The following is a 17,263-nucleotide window of genomic DNA, read 5'->3' as shown; positions in this document are numbered from 1 at the left end:
GTTAGTTACGATTAACCAACTAGAGCATATGTCTTTAGATTGCTTCTGGACACATGTATGTGTCGAAGGCTACTGATACTCAGTTGTCATTATACTTCAGTTTCGTTGTTTTCCAGTTTGAGAACAGGTGTTCATTGTTTCTGTTATTGTTGTGGTTCACTTCAGTGGTTTACCTAAAGTCAGACAACTGAAGACTTCCAACAGATAGATATTAAACTGTTTTTATATTGCCCCAAAGGTGTTTGAGGTGGATGTTAAGGGCATGAACTCCATGGTTGTGAAATCTCTCAAAACTTGGTATCTAGATTCTGCTAAGCATTATTATAGCAACTCATAACAAGGTCCTTTGCCTGATACACAGGTCTACAACTGTGGTTTTGGGAATTTTTTGACCTACTATAAAAAAAACTGAATCCAGTAAAATATATTGATTATACTGGCAAAATGAGGGTAAGTTTAGTATCTCAAAGCAAGTTGTAGAAGTTAGTTCATGCCATATGTTAGCTTAGAGAAGAATGAAACATATTTAGATCCTTGAAACTCCCTACTTCTGTTGAGATCTGATTACTTCTGCATCTTTGTTTTGTCTTTGTTGACTGGGGCCATGATCATTTTGCAGCAGTGTATTCCCCGCAGCATGCCACAGCAACCATGTAAAAAACGAGAAATTTAATCTTCAGCCAAGGAAACCTGGCAGTAAATGAGAATTAGTTTTAATTTTTATTTTTTTGCATCTGTGTTCCTTATGTGGTAGAGAATTAGTTTTTGAAGTTCCTTTTAGAAAAATATTCTAGGCACATAAATAGCATCTCATTATATCACTGTATTGAAGTTGCTATAGGGAAATAGCTAATTGTAGGGATGCCGTTTCGAGAATTTTATTCACTTTTATATTTATGTCTCACATCTAGGGAACTAGCTCTTCAGAAAAATCCAAGTCTTCAGGATCGTCACGATCAAAGAGGTTGGTTGATGTTGAAGGGACAAAAAGTTATTTTCTTTTTCAGGTTATTTTCTGTTTCTAAAACCATGTTTTTTCTGAACTCATGTCAACCACTATTCTGAGTTAACTATTCTATACAAATATACATATTTGAAAATGATTAGCATAATATAATGAATCCCTTTGTATCTATCACCTGATTTCAACAATTATTATTCATTCTAACTTTGAATTCTAAAGGGTTTTTAAGGATTTATTATATATTAGTGGCCCTTGCAATATGTAGTTTATTTCATTAGACAATATATGTCCTTGAAAAAGGACAAAATAATTGTTGAATGCCTATGAGGCAGTGGGTTTTTTGGGTTATATGAAATTGTCTAGGATGGGGAGTTAGTCATCATAGTTGTAAGTTATAAGGAGAAAAAAGAGTGGTAAAAAACACTTTTTTCTGCTAAATTGTCAACTCAAGTCATACATAAAAACTGAAACTTTTCTAACATAATATAGTACCCAATATACTATGCAGTATAATTGTTATTAGAAGTTTGCCGCTTAGTCTATTGGACTTTCATTGTTTCTAACCAGTGGGAATGTCTCTTAAAAACCAAGCTTGTTTGATATTAATTTATTCTCTGAAGTAGTGATTCTTAAAGAAGAGTGTCCTCCAGGGTCTCCCTGGTAGCTTTTTCAGAATGCATATGCCTTGGTCCTGCTCCAGACCTACTGAATCATAATCTTCAGTGATATGGTATAGACATACATGCTTCCCTAGGTGATTCTGATGTGCTTCCTTGTTGAGACCCACTGCTCAATCTCAACATGTTATTTATGTTCTTTGGGTATTGTTCCAGTTGTCAGAAACATTCATAATTCTATGAACTTAATTCTTTCATAGGAAACCTTCAATTGTAACAAAGTATGTAGAATCAGATGATGAAAAACCTTTGGATGATGAAACTGTAAATGAAGATGCGTCTAATGAAAATTCAGAAAATGATATTACTATGCAGAGCTTGCCAAAAGGTAATGTGTGTTAATTTTTCATGAAGTTAAAGTTGAAATGAATTTTTAAACATCATTTTTATAAAATTGGAACTTGATTACTGTTAACTATGTACAAACGACCAAACATGGCATTTTCCTAGTGGCTGTCTAGAAATATATTTGTATGCCAATGATAATATGTGTTATTGAAGTTAAAAATTTGGAATATTCAGTTAGTTTTGTAAAGAATGAAATCTATTTTTTTCTTTCCTTTGAGTTTTAGACAAGGGGCTTTAGTTTCCAAATTATACTTCAGTGTGTAAGCAGGTTTAAAAATTTAATATATTAGGTTTTGGTTCAGTCAATGTTAATGTGCTTGCTTTATACAAAAATGTAATGACTGTTCCTGAAAACTTAAAAATCATGTACAGTCTAGTTTAGTCTTATTGCATTCTTAAATTCCCTAAGGCTAAAAGCTGAAGTTAACTATCATAGATAGATTTAGTTGTATTTCTTGCTGTTATCTTTTTAAAAAAACTTTGTCACATACCTCTCAACTGTTGAAGTTCTAACCATAAAACCTTGTTAATAAGAATAGGGAACAATAGCCAAATGAATATCTTGGACTCTTCATAGCTCAAGTCTGAGAGCAATATAATTGGATGATGAGAATGACAGGGAACTTGGTTCAAAGAGTCAAATTTTAGATTTTTTCTCTTTGTTAAATAATATGTTGTAGTCTCTTGGCACATTTTTCAAATTCATTCTCATAGATCTTTTACAGCAGTGCTTATTAAACCTTGTTCCCTGTCTATGTTTTTATGACGTATTTTCAAATTATGGAAGTTTAAAAAATACAGTAGGTAGGAGGGATGGGACTTTCCTTGACTAGGATAAATTAGAAGTTACAAAAGGTGATAAATGAAATGAGGAAAGGAAATTAATGAAAGAAGAGAGATAGGGGCCTACCGCTTACTTAGTTTTGCAAATCATTTATGACAATTTTATATAATGGTTTTGGTGGCCAAGGGCAGAAACAACTAACATGGGAGTCTAAGTCCCATAGGTGGTGACTTACTTTGGATTTTTACATTCTCAGTGGTTGTCACTGGGAGTGTTTATGATGTAAGAAATAGGAATTCAAACTTTTGTTTTAATTGTACTGTGGAAGAAAGTCAGCATATGATGTTACTAACCTGAACTATGCCTAATTCTGTCAGACCAAAACAAAAACAGACCCGTTTCATAAGGTTAAATTTGGGTGTTTATATTATTGTTGTAATATTTATTGAGTATGTATAAGTACCAGGCTCTTACAGAATTAACTCCTTTAATCCTCAAAACAACACTGTAAGGTAGTTATTATTTTGCTTGTAGAGATAAAGGAACAAATTCAGAACCCAAGGAACTTTTTCAGCTTTAAATTGAGAAGCTAAGATTTCAACCCAGGTCTGCTTGAATCCAAAGCCTAGTGAGTGCTCTTTTCACTCTGCTGCTTTGCTTCCAATTCTCCCTAGAAGAAATCTAGGGAGAATTCAGTTTTTTTTTTTTTTTTTGTCGTTGTTGTTAATTTAAAATCTTTAGTTCTTTTCAAATGCTGGGGCTTCTCTGAGTGTCTACATGCAATGATTGCTGTGAATAACTTTTTTTTGGTGGGGATTATTTAATTTTACTACAATCTGTAAAATCTCAATCATCTGTGTCCTCCCCCCCCTTTCAGAGACTCAGAAACTCATTTAACAACTAGATGCTATAACTTGTCAAAATTTGCTTGTTGAATAACATAGAGCCATATTTCAGAGAAAGCCCCTGGTGACTACCTGCTTTTTTTTTCCTTAATTGTTGCCAATGATAGCCAGTTACTAAGCCCAGCAATGTAGGTAAACATTGAAACCTAAACCCTTTTTACTATGCCTGTCTTATTTGCTCTTGAGAGAACTAATGAAAACTTAAATTGACAGCCTCTCTCTTCAATTCACATGTTTTATAGTTAAGGAAGGACATTCTTTCTAAAATATTAACATAGGGATCAACAAATGATCTCATTCTACAATTTATTGTTAGGGTACTTCAGCTAAAGTATCTTAATCTGTTAAAACTCTTTAAGGACTTTACAGAGTAGTGAAACTTTGACATACCAGTTGGGAAATGCTGCAGTATAGATACAGGAGTAATAGAATGAACTTCATTTCCCCCATCAATACCCCTCCCTTGCAATATAAAACTACCCTTAAAAATCTTTCTGAGTTTATGATTTCGATTATGAAAATAGGATGTCTTTAAAAATTTTTTCCCTCTGAACCACATATTTTATGAATTCTTTATGGAACTTAGCATAGATGTTCATATTCATAACAGCTTTTGTGATAGGCACTATAAAAATTCAGAACTGGGTTGAGGCTTTCTGTTTGATTCACACATTTGTTTTGTAATCACTCCATAATACCTCCCTTTCCTGTTTTTATGAACTATATTTCAACAAATAAACTGTTGACACCTGGCCCTTTTACTATTTCCCTGTTTTATTTACTTTTGTGAGGTCCTTACACCAATATCTAAAGCTTGAAAGAAACAAACTATGTACCAGCAATGTTGGCTTTATCTGAACTGAAGTCTTGTACTTCACTTGCACATTTAATATGTGTAATGGTTTTTTAAATGAAATCATTCTAGGTACAGTGATTGTACAGCCAGAGCCAGTGCTGAATGAAGACAAAGATGATTTTAAAGGGCCTGAATTTAGAAGCAGAAGTAAAATGAAAACTGAAAATCTCAAAAAACGCGGAGGTAAATACAAGTGAAAATGAAACATGAATTTAAATTGCTGTTTATGACCATATTGGAAAATCGGATGTGCTTACTAAAAATACCTCCACTTTTCTGCCTTTTGTTTATTAAAAGCACTACTTAAATATAACTTCTGTTTCTCTCTGAGCTCTGAAGCAGAAAAGGTTAAGCACCATTTATCGAAACACCTTTGCCTTCAGTGGCTATTAAGTTATCTCAAGAAGCGTAGCATTTCCTTCTTCCACATGTTCTATAATACATATATGCCATAATACTATGTTTTCCCCCCAACCCTAAAAGAATTTTAGATTCATGCAAAATCTTGTCTGTGGCCTACAGGTAACTTTATATATATTTAGAGTTGGATAGAGTGACGTACATCTGCATTAGTATTAGTTGGGGTATTATAAATGCAAGTCCCTTGACTCCACTCCTCACAAATTAGAATTTCTGTTGATGAGGTCAAGAATGTACTCCAGTTTGTTCTTGTGTACACTGAAGTTTCAAATCCACTAATCTAAGAATGGCAACATGGACATAAGTAGGAAGGAGTAGGGAGCTAGAGCTGATAACCCTCCCTCTGTCTTCCAGAGGCACCTCTCCCTTTGTCTGTCTATCTTCCCTTAAACACACAAACGGTGGGGAGTGATGACTCACACCTGTAATACCAGCACTTTAGGAAGCCAAGGCAGGAGAATTACTTGAGTCCTGGAGTTCGAGACCAGCTTGGGCAATATGGTGAGACCCCATATCTACAAAAAATTATCAGCTGGACATAGCGGCGCATGCCTGTAGTCCTAGCTATTCTGGAGGCTGAGGTGGGAGGATCACTTGAGCCCAGGTGATCGAGGCTGCAGTGAGCCGTGATTGCACCACTGCACTGCAGCCTGGATGACAGAGTGAGACCCTGTCTCAAAAAAATTAAAACACACACACACACACACACACACACACACACACACACACTCTCTAATATTGGCTAACCATCTATAAAAAGTTTGCATCAGAAGGATTCATTTAGAAATAATAGTGGACTATGTGTCCCACTTGTTTGTGTGTGATTCTTAAATGGTGCCTATATATATTTTGGGGCAGCTTAATAAAGCCAGAATTCATAACTATAAAAGGAATGACTCTCCAAATGATAGAACATGACACTAAATTTCTAAGTAGAAGTGTAGTGAAAGCATATCCATTTAATATTGATCAGATTATATAATTGTGAAATTATAGTGAAGTTCTTATATTGGTGAAATTTTGTGTGGATTTTTATTTTAATGCTATGATTATCTTGCTGGAACCAGTAAAATATATCTATTTTTATAACATATTTTATATATTCATTTTCTGATTAAATAATTTGTAAGATTGTTGGCAAAAATAAAGGAAATATTATTTAGTCTTTTGTCCACAAAGGGGTAGTCAACTCCTTTTGAGCATAAGGAATCTTTCTGAGAATCTAGTTCATGGTAGGGAAACTGCCATTGCAGCAACAGAGCTCATTAAAGCTAAGGTAGTAGTCTTAAAATTTAAGAGAATCCTCAATTATAAAGTGATGGTAAAGATCAGTAGTAAGAGTTTCTTTCCTCTGATCATAGGTTCTCTAGAGAAGACAAATAACTAAGTGTTCTGCATTGTGTACACTTAGTGTACAGAGTGTCTAAATGGTGTTATTTTTGGGAAGGGACCCTGTAGCAGTCAGTGTCTGAAATGTGGATAAGGGCTGAAAGAATAAAAGAACCACTGTTGTTGACGAGGGTATTCCTAGTGCCACTTTGGTATGCCGCTGACATTTGGTCTCAGCTGATAAGTTTCAGGAACATTTTATTGAATGTTCTGTGTAGGAATGTTTTGGTATCACGCTTAAGGGAATACATGCATTTATAGCCATCAGTAGCACTTAAATCTTTCACTTCTATTTTCATCTTAATGATTTGTTACATTTTTAAGCTGTCAGAAATCACACAGGAAATTTAACACTAGGTTTACTTTATATACACATATATAGATAAATTGGTGATCTGAAATACTGAATTGGTGTAGTTAATATTTAAACTTTTTAAGAAAGCTAGTTCCAAATTGAAGCCTAACTTAGGAAACTGTCAAGAATGTAAACTTTCTTGTATTACAAGAAATGTAAGACATTACAAGAATGTAAGACAATATATAAAGTCTTATACTGATTTGGAATAATATTATAACACAAAGATATGGTTAAAGTTAACATTTCAGGAGCTGATTTTTTAAAAAATTTTCAGTATCATACCCTATTTTGACATTCTCTTCCCAGTTTAATTGTTAGAAAGTATATTTTACACCTAACTTTTTTACATGACACAATAATTTTGTTCTATTTAAAACCATTAAAATCTATTGAGCTCAGAAACGAAAATGCCTCTTTTCCATTTATACCCTGTGTTACAATTTTAAATATATTTCATAATTAAAAATAAAAAATTTAAACATGTATACAGCAACAAGTACATAAAGTAACATTTCAACATTTTACCATATTTGCTTCAGATCTCACTTAAGTAAAATATTGGTTCAGTCCTACTCTCATCCATTTCCCCTTCTTCCCACCCCACAGGTAATGATTATATTGAAGTTTTATGCATGTGCATGTGTGTGCATGTTTTTCTATGTTTTTTATATATGTATTCATAAAACATTTTTCATTTAAAAGTATAACAAAATAATATGCTGTATATATCATTTGGGAACGTTTTTCATTTAACATTGTTTTTGAATTGTATTCATGTCAGTAAATGTACATCTAGTTTGTTTATTTTTCACTGCTCTATAGAATTATGTTATATCAATAAGCCACTATTCATTTCCCACATAGGAAGTTATTCCCAATTTTTCATTTTCTAATTTTCTAATTAGTGCTGTGGTGAATATCCTTATATTTGATTCCTTGTGCACATGTGGGAGAAAATCTCCAAAGAATTACCTAGTTTTGTTTAATTCTTGAGCGATGTATGCACCAAAGCACATAGAAGATACTTAGTAAGTATTACTTAACACTGGATGAACATTCAGATTCTACATTTTATTTATCTTGTTAGTTTATCTGAATGAAATCATTATTTGAAATGAAAAAGTATGCTGTGGTGTATTTGTTTCTGTTAAAACAAATACAGAATATATGAATACCCAAGATCAAACTGGTGTTTGTAAATAATGTGATCATAATACATTAGGCTTGTAATGCCTGCTATTAGGTAGGTTGAGATAGGAGGATTGCTTGAACTCAGGCGTTTGAGGCTACAGTGATTTATAATTGTGCCATTGTACTCCAGTCTGGGTGATGGATTGAGACCCCATCTTTAAAATTAAAAAAAAAAATAAAAATATTAGCAACATAAATAGTAAACCTTCAAGTTTACTTTTATCTTCTAAAAAAGTATGATGGTGTTCTTATACATTAACGTTTTTAGCTTCTGTCTAGGTGTGGTGGCTCACACCTGTAATCCCAGCACTTTGGGAGGCTGAGGCCAGAAGATTGCTTGAGCCCAGGAGTTGGAGACCAGCCTGGGCAACACAGTGAGACCCAGTCTTTAAAAAGAATTAGCTGGGTGTAGTGGTGTATGCCTATAGTCCCAGCTACTCAGGAGGCTGAGGTAGGAGGATTGCTTGAGCCTGGGAGGTAGAGGCTGCAGTGAGCTGAATTTGCACCATTGCATTCCAGCCTAGGTGACAGAGTGAGACTCTAGCTCTTAAAAGTTTTTTTAAAGTTTCTACAAATAAAAATATTCATGATAATATTTGGGTCCATGGCGCTTTGGACCTTAAACCTAACAGAAACCCAAAAGAGAAAATTAAAAGGGTGAAAAATATATGTGATGTTTTGTTTTTTATTTAAGGATGGAGCCAATTTGTTTTTTAGTTGTCTCCTTTTTATTTGTGAATGTAAGCATTTTGAGTGACTTCTTCTGAATTATAATCTACCATCTTATTTTGATCAAGGTCTTGGTTGCACATCAGGATCATCTTTGAAACTTTAAGAAAATGCCTGAGAGATTTTAATTCAGTGGTTTAGGGGTGGGAATGGCTGTTTTTAAAAAGATTCTTCAGATGACTCTAATGTTTAGCTCAGGGTGTGAAACACTGCCTTAGCAGAACTAGGGACAAGAGGGAGGCTGGAGAGGTTTCTGTAGGTTTTCTTCAGTCTGTTTTTCAGGAGACAGTACAGAATGGGACTCTGCCTTTTTCCCCCAGTCGTTCTGATGTTTTGCTGCCAAAATAGATATACCTGCAATGTCTTGTTTGTCTTTATTTGGAAATAGTAGACAGTATTGATATGGAGTGGATAGTGGAGTACACATAGAAAAAAGGCAGGTTAATGACAATTTATGTATAGTGTTGAAGTAAATATTAGCAAGGAAATTGGTAATATCATAAAATTACCAAGTTTTTACATACCATATTGATAGGATCTGTGCAGACAATTCCAATGAGAATAAAAACCTTTATGGCATACTTAAGTGTAGGATTGCAAAAGAATCTGTTCCGTATATGTTACTTACTTCCCCATTCTTTAAGGACTGATACTGAATTTATTTGCAAAGCAATAACAAAATAAGAGCTCTTGGCCCCTAGTTTTAGAACTTTTTATGGGTTCTCTTAATGTTATTTCAAGTTGTAAAAAATGGCATTTGCATCTGTAAAAGGAAACAATTAGGATTTGTAACTTGGAATTTGCCAAGGTTGTCATGTGCTTAGTAAGTCGATAAAATATTAACCTTTTTTACTTGTGTCCAATATGCCATTTTTCTAAGGATTATGAGGTATTTCATGTCTAATACAAAAGTTACAAAATGCTGACTAAAGTAAGTATCTTTTTCTGTGTATAAATGTGTGAATAATAGCCACTCCTTTCTCCTAGAAGATGGGCTTCATGGGATTGTGAGCTGCACTGCTTGTGGACAACAGGTCAATCATTTTCAAAAAGATTCCATTTATAGACACCCTTCATTGCAAGTTCTTATTTGTAAGGTATGTAATGATCTGTTGATATTTCATACCGTAAATATTTGAATGCTTACCATATACCAGGCCTTTGAGGGCACAGTCTTGAAGAAAGATGGAAATGGTATCTGCCCTTGGAAGACTTCTACTATAGTGGGGAAAATAGACGTACAAAGCCTAAGTGTCATGATAGGGGAGATACTGTGATTATGGGAGCACACCGGAAGCCTGTGTAAATAGGATTTGGATGGCTTTCTAGTGGAAAGCTGTATGTGAAATATGAATAAGAATCAGCCTGGTAAGTGAGATTGGTTCATCATGTTCTGGGAAGAGGCAACATAGTATTCAGATACTGGTAGTTGAGGGAGAGCTTGGTGTGTTTGAAAATCTCAAGAGTGGATGTGTGTAATGTTTGTGTTTTATAATCTTTCCCCTTATATATCCTACTTCCCCAAATGTAAACTATCTATGTGGAGCAGGGTTTTGACATAACTTGGAGATGATAGAATTAAAAATGTTTTTTATGTGTTCATTATAATTTTAACAGTCTGTGCCACTTTTTTGTTAGTAATACCTTGGAGTTAATTTTAAATATCTATAAATGTGGGCCTGGCATGGTGGCTCATGCTTGTAATCCTAGCACTTTGGGATGCTGAGGCAGGTGGATCTCCTGAGGTCAGGAGTTCGAGACCAGCCTGGCTAACATGGTGAAACCCCGTGTCTACTAAAAATACAAAAAATTAGCCGGGCATGGTGGCGGGTCCCTGTAATCCCAGCTACTTGGGAGACTGAGGCAGGAGAATCGCTTGAACCCGGGAGGTGGAGGTTGCAGCGAGTCGAGATCGCGCCATTGTACTCCAGCCTGGACAACAAGAGGGAAATTTCGTCTCAGTAACTACCTACCTACCTATAAATGTCAAGGTTATGGTTTTCTTAACTCATATTCCTGCTAAGATTAATCCTATGTTAGTTTGTTTCCCAATAAAAAGCTGCCTTTGAAATGCAGTGGCAGGCCATGTTTTCCTTGGAATTCTAGCTCTAGATCTTTTCTTGCATGAATTTTTGATAGATTCAGACATGCTTAAATGAACTGTACTTTGTTCTTTAGCAATTTGTATCCCTCCTTTCCTTGAATTCAGTTCAGCCAGGGGCCTATCTAGGGTATGTATTAGAGAGTTTCATTTTAAATTGTGACAGTAGAATCTAATATTGCTGGATTTGTGACATGTATTTGCCTTTCTGTTTTCTTATCTATGTGATTGTCTTTTTTCAAGAACCAGTCTGTTGAGCCTAGGCCATTTCACTAATCGGTAGTTTGTATCAGTGAGCACCTTTTCCCTTTCTGCAGTCCCACTGGAAAGACTTTGAAGTCAGTCAAACTTGGATTTGAATAACAGCTTTGCCTCTTACTAGTTGTATGACTTTAGATTTATTTACATATTAATGAAAGTTAGCCTTTTCTCTCATAATATGTCCTACCTTGCATGGTAGGTATTTGGTATTTAAAGATAATATAGATTAATTGTTTAGCTGTATACATAGTAGCTGTTTGTATATGGTGGCTATTAAAATTGTTAAGTACCCACATCTAATACATTTTTATGTAGAGCTTTAGTAGCTAGTTGTATGAGACCAGAAATTAGCTTTACTAAAAATCTTTTGTAAACTTTTTTTTTTTTTTTTTTTTTGAGACAGAGTCTTGCTCTGTCGCCCAGGCTGGAGTACAGTGGCGCGATCTTGGCTCACGACAACATCTACCTCCTGGGTCAAGTGATTCTCCTGCCTCAGCCTCTCGAGTAGCTGGGATTACAGGTGTCCACTACTACACCTGGCTAATTTTTGTATTTTTAGTAGAGATGGGGTTTTACCCTGTTGGCCAGGCTGGTCTTGAACTCCTGACCTCAAGTGATCCACCCATCTCAACCTCCCAAAGTGCTGGGATTACAGGCATGAGCCACCAAACACCCAGCCAAAAATCTTTTATACACTTTTAAATAAGGAATAGTGGTACTTGAGTGTATGGAAATCTGTTTCAAGGCATTAATTCTTGAGATAGTTAGATGTCTGGAAAATACAGACATTGGGTAGTGGGTAGCAGTGTTTATTTTATTTATTTATTTATTTTTGAGGCGGAGTGTCACTCTGTTGCCCAGGCTGGAGTGCAATGGCGTGATCTTGGCTCACTGCAACCTCCGCCTCAGGGTTCAAGTGAGTCTCCTGCCTCAACCTTTAGAATAGCTGGGATTACAGGCGCTTGCCACCACGCCCGGCTAATTTTTGTATTTTTAGTAGAGACTGGGTTTCGCCATGTTGGCCAGGCTGGTCTTGAACTCCTGACCTCAGGTGATCCACCCTCCTCGTCCTCCCAGAGTGCTGGGATTATAGGCATGAGCCACTGTACCCGGCTGCGGTAGTGCAGTGTTTTTGCTTTGAGTCTCTGAAACATGCACACATACTCCCTTTTTTAAAAAAAAATTGTTTTTATTTTTAAAATTTTTGTGGGTTCATGGTAGGTGTATATATTTATGGCATACATGAGATGTTTTAATACTGGCGTGCAATGTAAAATAAGCACATTGTGGAAAATGGGGTATCCATCCCCTCAAGCATTTATCCTTTGAGTTACAAGCAATCTAATTACATTCTTTAAGTTATTTAAAAATGTACAATTAAGTTGCTATTGACTGTAGTCACCCTATTGTGCTATTAAATAGTAGGTCTTATTCTTTGTATTTTTTGTACTCATTAACCATCCCTACCTCCTCCCTATCCCCTCACTACCTTTCCCAGCTTCTTGTAACTGTCCTTCATGACATCCTTCATTAGTTCATCCATGAGTTCAATTGTTTTGATTTTTAGATCCCACTTATAAGTGACAACATGCAGTGTTTGTCTTTCTGTGCCTGGCTTATTTCACTTAACATAATGATCTCCAGTTCCTTCCATGTTGCAAATGACAGGATCTCATTCTTTTTTATGGCTGAATAGTACTCCATTGTGTATATGTACCGCATTTTATTTATTTATTTATCTGTTGATGGGCACTTAGGTTGCTTCCAAATCTTTGCTATTGTAAACAGTGGCCCAACAATCATAGGAGTGCCAGTATCTTTTTGATATACTCATTTCCTTTCTTTTGTGTATATACTCAGCAGGTGGATTGCTGGATCATACGGTATCTCAATTTTTAGTTTTTTTGAGGAATCTCCCAACTGTTTTCTATAGTGATTGTACTCATTTACATTCCTACCAACAGTATACAAGGGTTCCCTTTTCTCCACATCCTTGCCAGCATTTGTTATTGCCTGTCTTTTGGATATAAGCCATTTTAACTGGGGTGAGATGATATCTTATTATAGTTTTGATTAACATTTCTCTGATAATCAATGATGGTGAGCAGCTTTTCATATGCCTGTTTGTCATTTGTATGTCTTCTTTGGAGAAATGTCCAGTCTAATCTTTTGCCCATTTTTTGATTGGATTATTTGATTTTTTCCTATAGAATTGTTGGAGCTCTTTATATATTGTGGTTATTAATCCATTGTCAGATGGGCACTTTGCAAAATGTTCTCCCATTCTGTGGGTTGTCTTTTCATTTTGTTGATTGTATCCTTTGCCGTGCAGAAGCTTTTTAACTTGATGTGATCTCATTTGCCAATTTTTGCTTTGGTTGCCTGAGCTTGTGTAATATGCTCAATAAATCTTTGCCCACACCAGTGTCCTGGAGATTTTCCCCAGTGTTTTTAATTACTTACAAAAATAAAGTTTTTGTCCTTTATGAATGTTATCAATTTCGAATTAAATTTCCCCTTCCTCTTTTCTTTTAATAGAATTGCTTTAAATATTACATGAGTGATGATATTAGCCGTGACTCAGATGGAATGGATGAACAATGTAGGTAGGTAATATAGATGAGCTAACATTCAGTGTTTCCTACTTTTGGGAGGAATTGTTACATAATCATTTATGAGGTTTGTCTTTCATAGTATCATCATTGATGTCTTTAATGAAAGGTTGTTCTTTTCCATAAAACCCTGGATTTATGTCTAGTTTAAGTTTCTAATAAAGAGTAAGCAGATGACCTAAATTACCACTAAAATTACTGGCAGTAAAATTTAAATTGCATTATAACAAAGAGATTAAAATGAGTTTTGTTGGGAATAATGTTTATTTTTATTTTTTTACATATCTTTTCAGTTTCCTGAAAGAAGGGAATAATGTTTTAATCTTTAAAACATTGCAGGTGGTGTGCAGAAGGTGGAAACTTGATTTGTTGTGACTTTTGCCATAATGCTTTCTGCAAGAAATGCATTCTACGCAACCTTGGTCGAAAGGAGTTGTCCACAATAATGGATGAAAACAACCAATGGTATTGCTACATTTGTCACCCAGAGCCTTTGTTGGACTTGGTCACTGCATGTAACAGCGTATTTGAGAATTTAGAACAGTTGTTGCAGCAAAATAAGAAGAAGATAAAAGTTGACAGTGAAAAGAGTAATAAAGTATATGAACATACATCCAGATTTTCTCCAAAGAAGACTAGTTCAAATTGTAATGGAGAAGAAAAGAAATTAGATGATTCCTGTTCTGGCTCTGTAACCTACTCTTATTCCGCACTAATTGTGCCCAAAGAGATGATTAAGAAGGCAAAAAAACTGATTGAGACCACAGCCAACATGAACTCCAGTTATGTTAAATTTTTAAAGCAGGCAACAGATAATTCAGAAATCAGTTCTGCTACAAAATTACGTCAGCTTAAGGCTTTTAAGTCTGTGTTGGCTGATATTAAGAAGGCTCATCTTGCATTGGAAGAAGACTTAAATTCGGAGTTTCGAGCGATGGATGCTGTAAACAAAGAGAAAAATACCAAAGAGCATAAAGTCATAGATGCTAAGTTTGAAACAAAAGCACGAAAAGGAGAAAAACCTTGTGCTTTGGAAAAGAAGGATATTTCAAAGTCAGAAGCTAAACTTTCAAGAAAACAGGTAGATAGTGAGCACATGGATCAGAATGTTCCAACAGAGGAACAAAGAGCAAATAAAAGTACCGGTGGTGAACATAAGAAATCTGATAGAAAAGAAGAACCTCAATATGAACCTGCCAACACTTCTGAAGATTTAGACATGGATATTGTGTCTGTTCCTTCCTCAGTTCCAGAAGACATTTTTGAGAATCTTGAGACTGCTATGGAAGTTCAGAGTTCAGTTGATCATCAAGGGGATGGCAGCAGTGGAACTGAACAAGAAGTGGAGAGTTCATCTGTAAAATTAAATATTTCTTCAAAAGACAACAGAGGAGGTATTAAATCAAAAACTACAGCTAAAGTAACAAAAGAATTATATGTTAAACTCACTCCTGTTTCCCTTTCTAATTCCCCAATTAAAGGTGCTGATTGTCAGGAAGTTCCACAAGATAAAGATGGCTATAAAAGTTGTGGTCTGAACCCCAAGTTAGAGAAATGTGGACTTGGACAGGAAAACAGTGATAATGAGCATTTGGTTGAAAATGAAGTTTCATTACTTTTAGAGGAATCTGATCTTCGAAGATCCCCACGTGTAAAGACTACACCCTTGAGGCGACCGACAGAAACTAACCCTGTAACATCTAATTCAGATGAAGAATGTAATGAAACAGTTAAGGAGAAACAAAAACTATCAGTTCCAGTGAGAAAAAAGGATAAGCGTAATTCTTCTGACAGTGCTATAGATAATCCTAAGCCTAATAAATTGCCAAAATCTAAGCAATCAGAGACTGTGGATCAAAATTCAGATTCTGATGAAATGCTAGCAATCCTCAAAGAGGTGAGCAGGATGAGTCACAGTTCTTCTTCAGATACTGATATTAATGAAATTCATACAAACCATAAGACTTTGTATGATTTAAAGACTCAGGCGGGGAAAGATGATAAAGGAAAAAGGAAACGAAAAAGTTCTACATCTGGCTCAGATTTTGATACTAAAAAGGGCAAATCAGCTAAGAGCTCTATAATTTCTAAAAAGAAACGACAAACCCAGTCTGAGTCTTCTAATTATGACTCAGAATTAGAAAAAGAGATAAAGAGCATGAGTAAAATTGGTGCTGCCAGAACCACCAAAAAAAGAATTCCAAATACAAAAGATTTTGACTCTTCTGAAGATGAGAAACACAGCAAAAAAGGAATGGATAATCAAGGGCACAAAAATTTGAAGACCTCACAAGAAGGATCATCTGATGATGCTGAAAGGAAACAAGAGAGAGAGAATTTCTCTTCAGCAGAAGGCACAGTTGATAAAGACACGACCATCATGGAATTAAGAGATCGACTTCCTAAGAAGCAGCAAGCAAGTGCTTCCACTGATGGTGTCGATAAGCTTTCTGGGAAAGAGGAGAGTTTTACTTCTTTGGAAGTTAGAAAAGTTGCTGAAACTAAAGAAAAGAGCAAGCATCTCAAAACCAAAACATGTAAAAAAGTACAGGATGGCTTATCTGATACTGCGGAGAAATTCCTAAAGAAAGACCAGAGTGATGAAACTTCTGAAGATGATAAAAAGCAGAGCAAAAAGGGAACTGAAGAAAAAAAGAAACCTTCAGACTTTAAGAAAAAAGTAATTAAAATGGAACAACAGTATGAGTCTTCATCTGATGGCACTGAAAAGTTACCTGAGCGAGAAGAAATTTGTCATTTTCCTAAGGGCATAAAACAAATTAAGAATGGAACAACTGATGGAGAAAAGAAAAGTAAAAAAATAAGAGATAAAACTTCTAAAAAGAAGGATGAATTATCTGATTATGCTGAGAAGTCAACAGGGAAAGGAGATAGTTGTGACTCTTCAGAGGATAAAAAGAGTAAGAATGGAGCATATGGTAGAGAGAAGAAAAGGTGCAAGTTGCTTGGAAAGAGTTCAAGGAAGAGACAAGATTGTTCATCATCTGATACTGAGAAATATTCCATGAAAGAAGATGGTTGTAACTCTTCTGATAAGAGACTGAAAAGAATAGAATTGAGGGAAAGAAGAAATTTAAGTTCAAAGAGAAATACTAAGGAAATACAAAGTGGCTCATCATCATCTGATGCTGAGGAAAGTTCTGAAGATAATAAAAAGAAGCAGCAAAGAACTTCATCTAAAAAGAAGGCAGTCATTGTCAAGGAGAAAAAGAGAAACTCCCTAAGAACAAGCACTAAAAGGAAGCAAGCTGACATTACATCCTCATCTTCTTCTGATATAGAAGATGATGATCAGAATTCTATAGGTGAGGGAAGCAGCGATGAACAGAAAATTAAGCCTGTGACTGAAAATTTAGTGCTGTCTTCACATACTGGATTTTGCCAATCTTCAGGTATGCAAAAATAAATAAAAAATTCATAATTTGTACTTCCCCCTCTTGAGTTACTACATTGTTTAATTTCCCCTGAAGCTAATCAAATTTAGGGTTACTACTTAGGAGAATACCACTTAAAAATTATTTAGGAGTTTATTAAAAAAAGTTTCCCTATTTATTTTTATGCTGCCATTGGAAGATATTTTGAACATTGCTAGTATTCAGTATCAGGGATCTCAAATTTGTTGAGTAAATGACAAAATTTCTTTATCA

At 35.1% G+C, this 17,263-nt stretch overlaps 1 protein-coding gene across 9 annotated transcripts in view; it reads left to right on the top strand.

Moving 5' to 3' along the window:
• Positions 1-17,263, top strand: part of ATRX (ATRX chromatin remodeler) — a 286,622-nt gene that overhangs the window by 90,999 nt on the left and 178,360 nt on the right. For 2 of the 9 annotated variants that reach the window (XM_003824402.6, XM_024927202.4), the window contains 6 exons: positions 912-964; positions 1,842-1,969; positions 4,604-4,717; positions 9,609-9,718; positions 13,522-13,589; positions 13,935-17,008. In XM_003824402.6, coding sequence (XP_003824450.3) covers positions 912-964; positions 1,842-1,969; positions 4,604-4,717; positions 9,609-9,718; positions 13,522-13,589; positions 13,935-17,008 — 3,547 coding nt within the window. The remainder of the gene's footprint in view (positions 1-911; positions 965-1,841; positions 1,970-4,603; positions 4,718-9,608; positions 9,719-13,521; positions 13,590-13,934; positions 17,009-17,263) is intronic. The other 7 variants (XM_055106354.2, XM_008978119.6, XM_008978118.6 and 4 more) reach the window with 7 other exon arrangements.

This window comes from Pan paniscus, chromosome X (assembly GCF_029289425.2).
Source record: "Pan paniscus chromosome X, NHGRI_mPanPan1-v2.0_pri, whole genome shotgun sequence".
NCBI classification, from domain to species: domain Eukaryota; kingdom Metazoa; phylum Chordata; class Mammalia; order Primates; family Hominidae; genus Pan; species Pan paniscus.
This window is presented reverse-complemented; position numbering and strand designations above follow the sequence as displayed.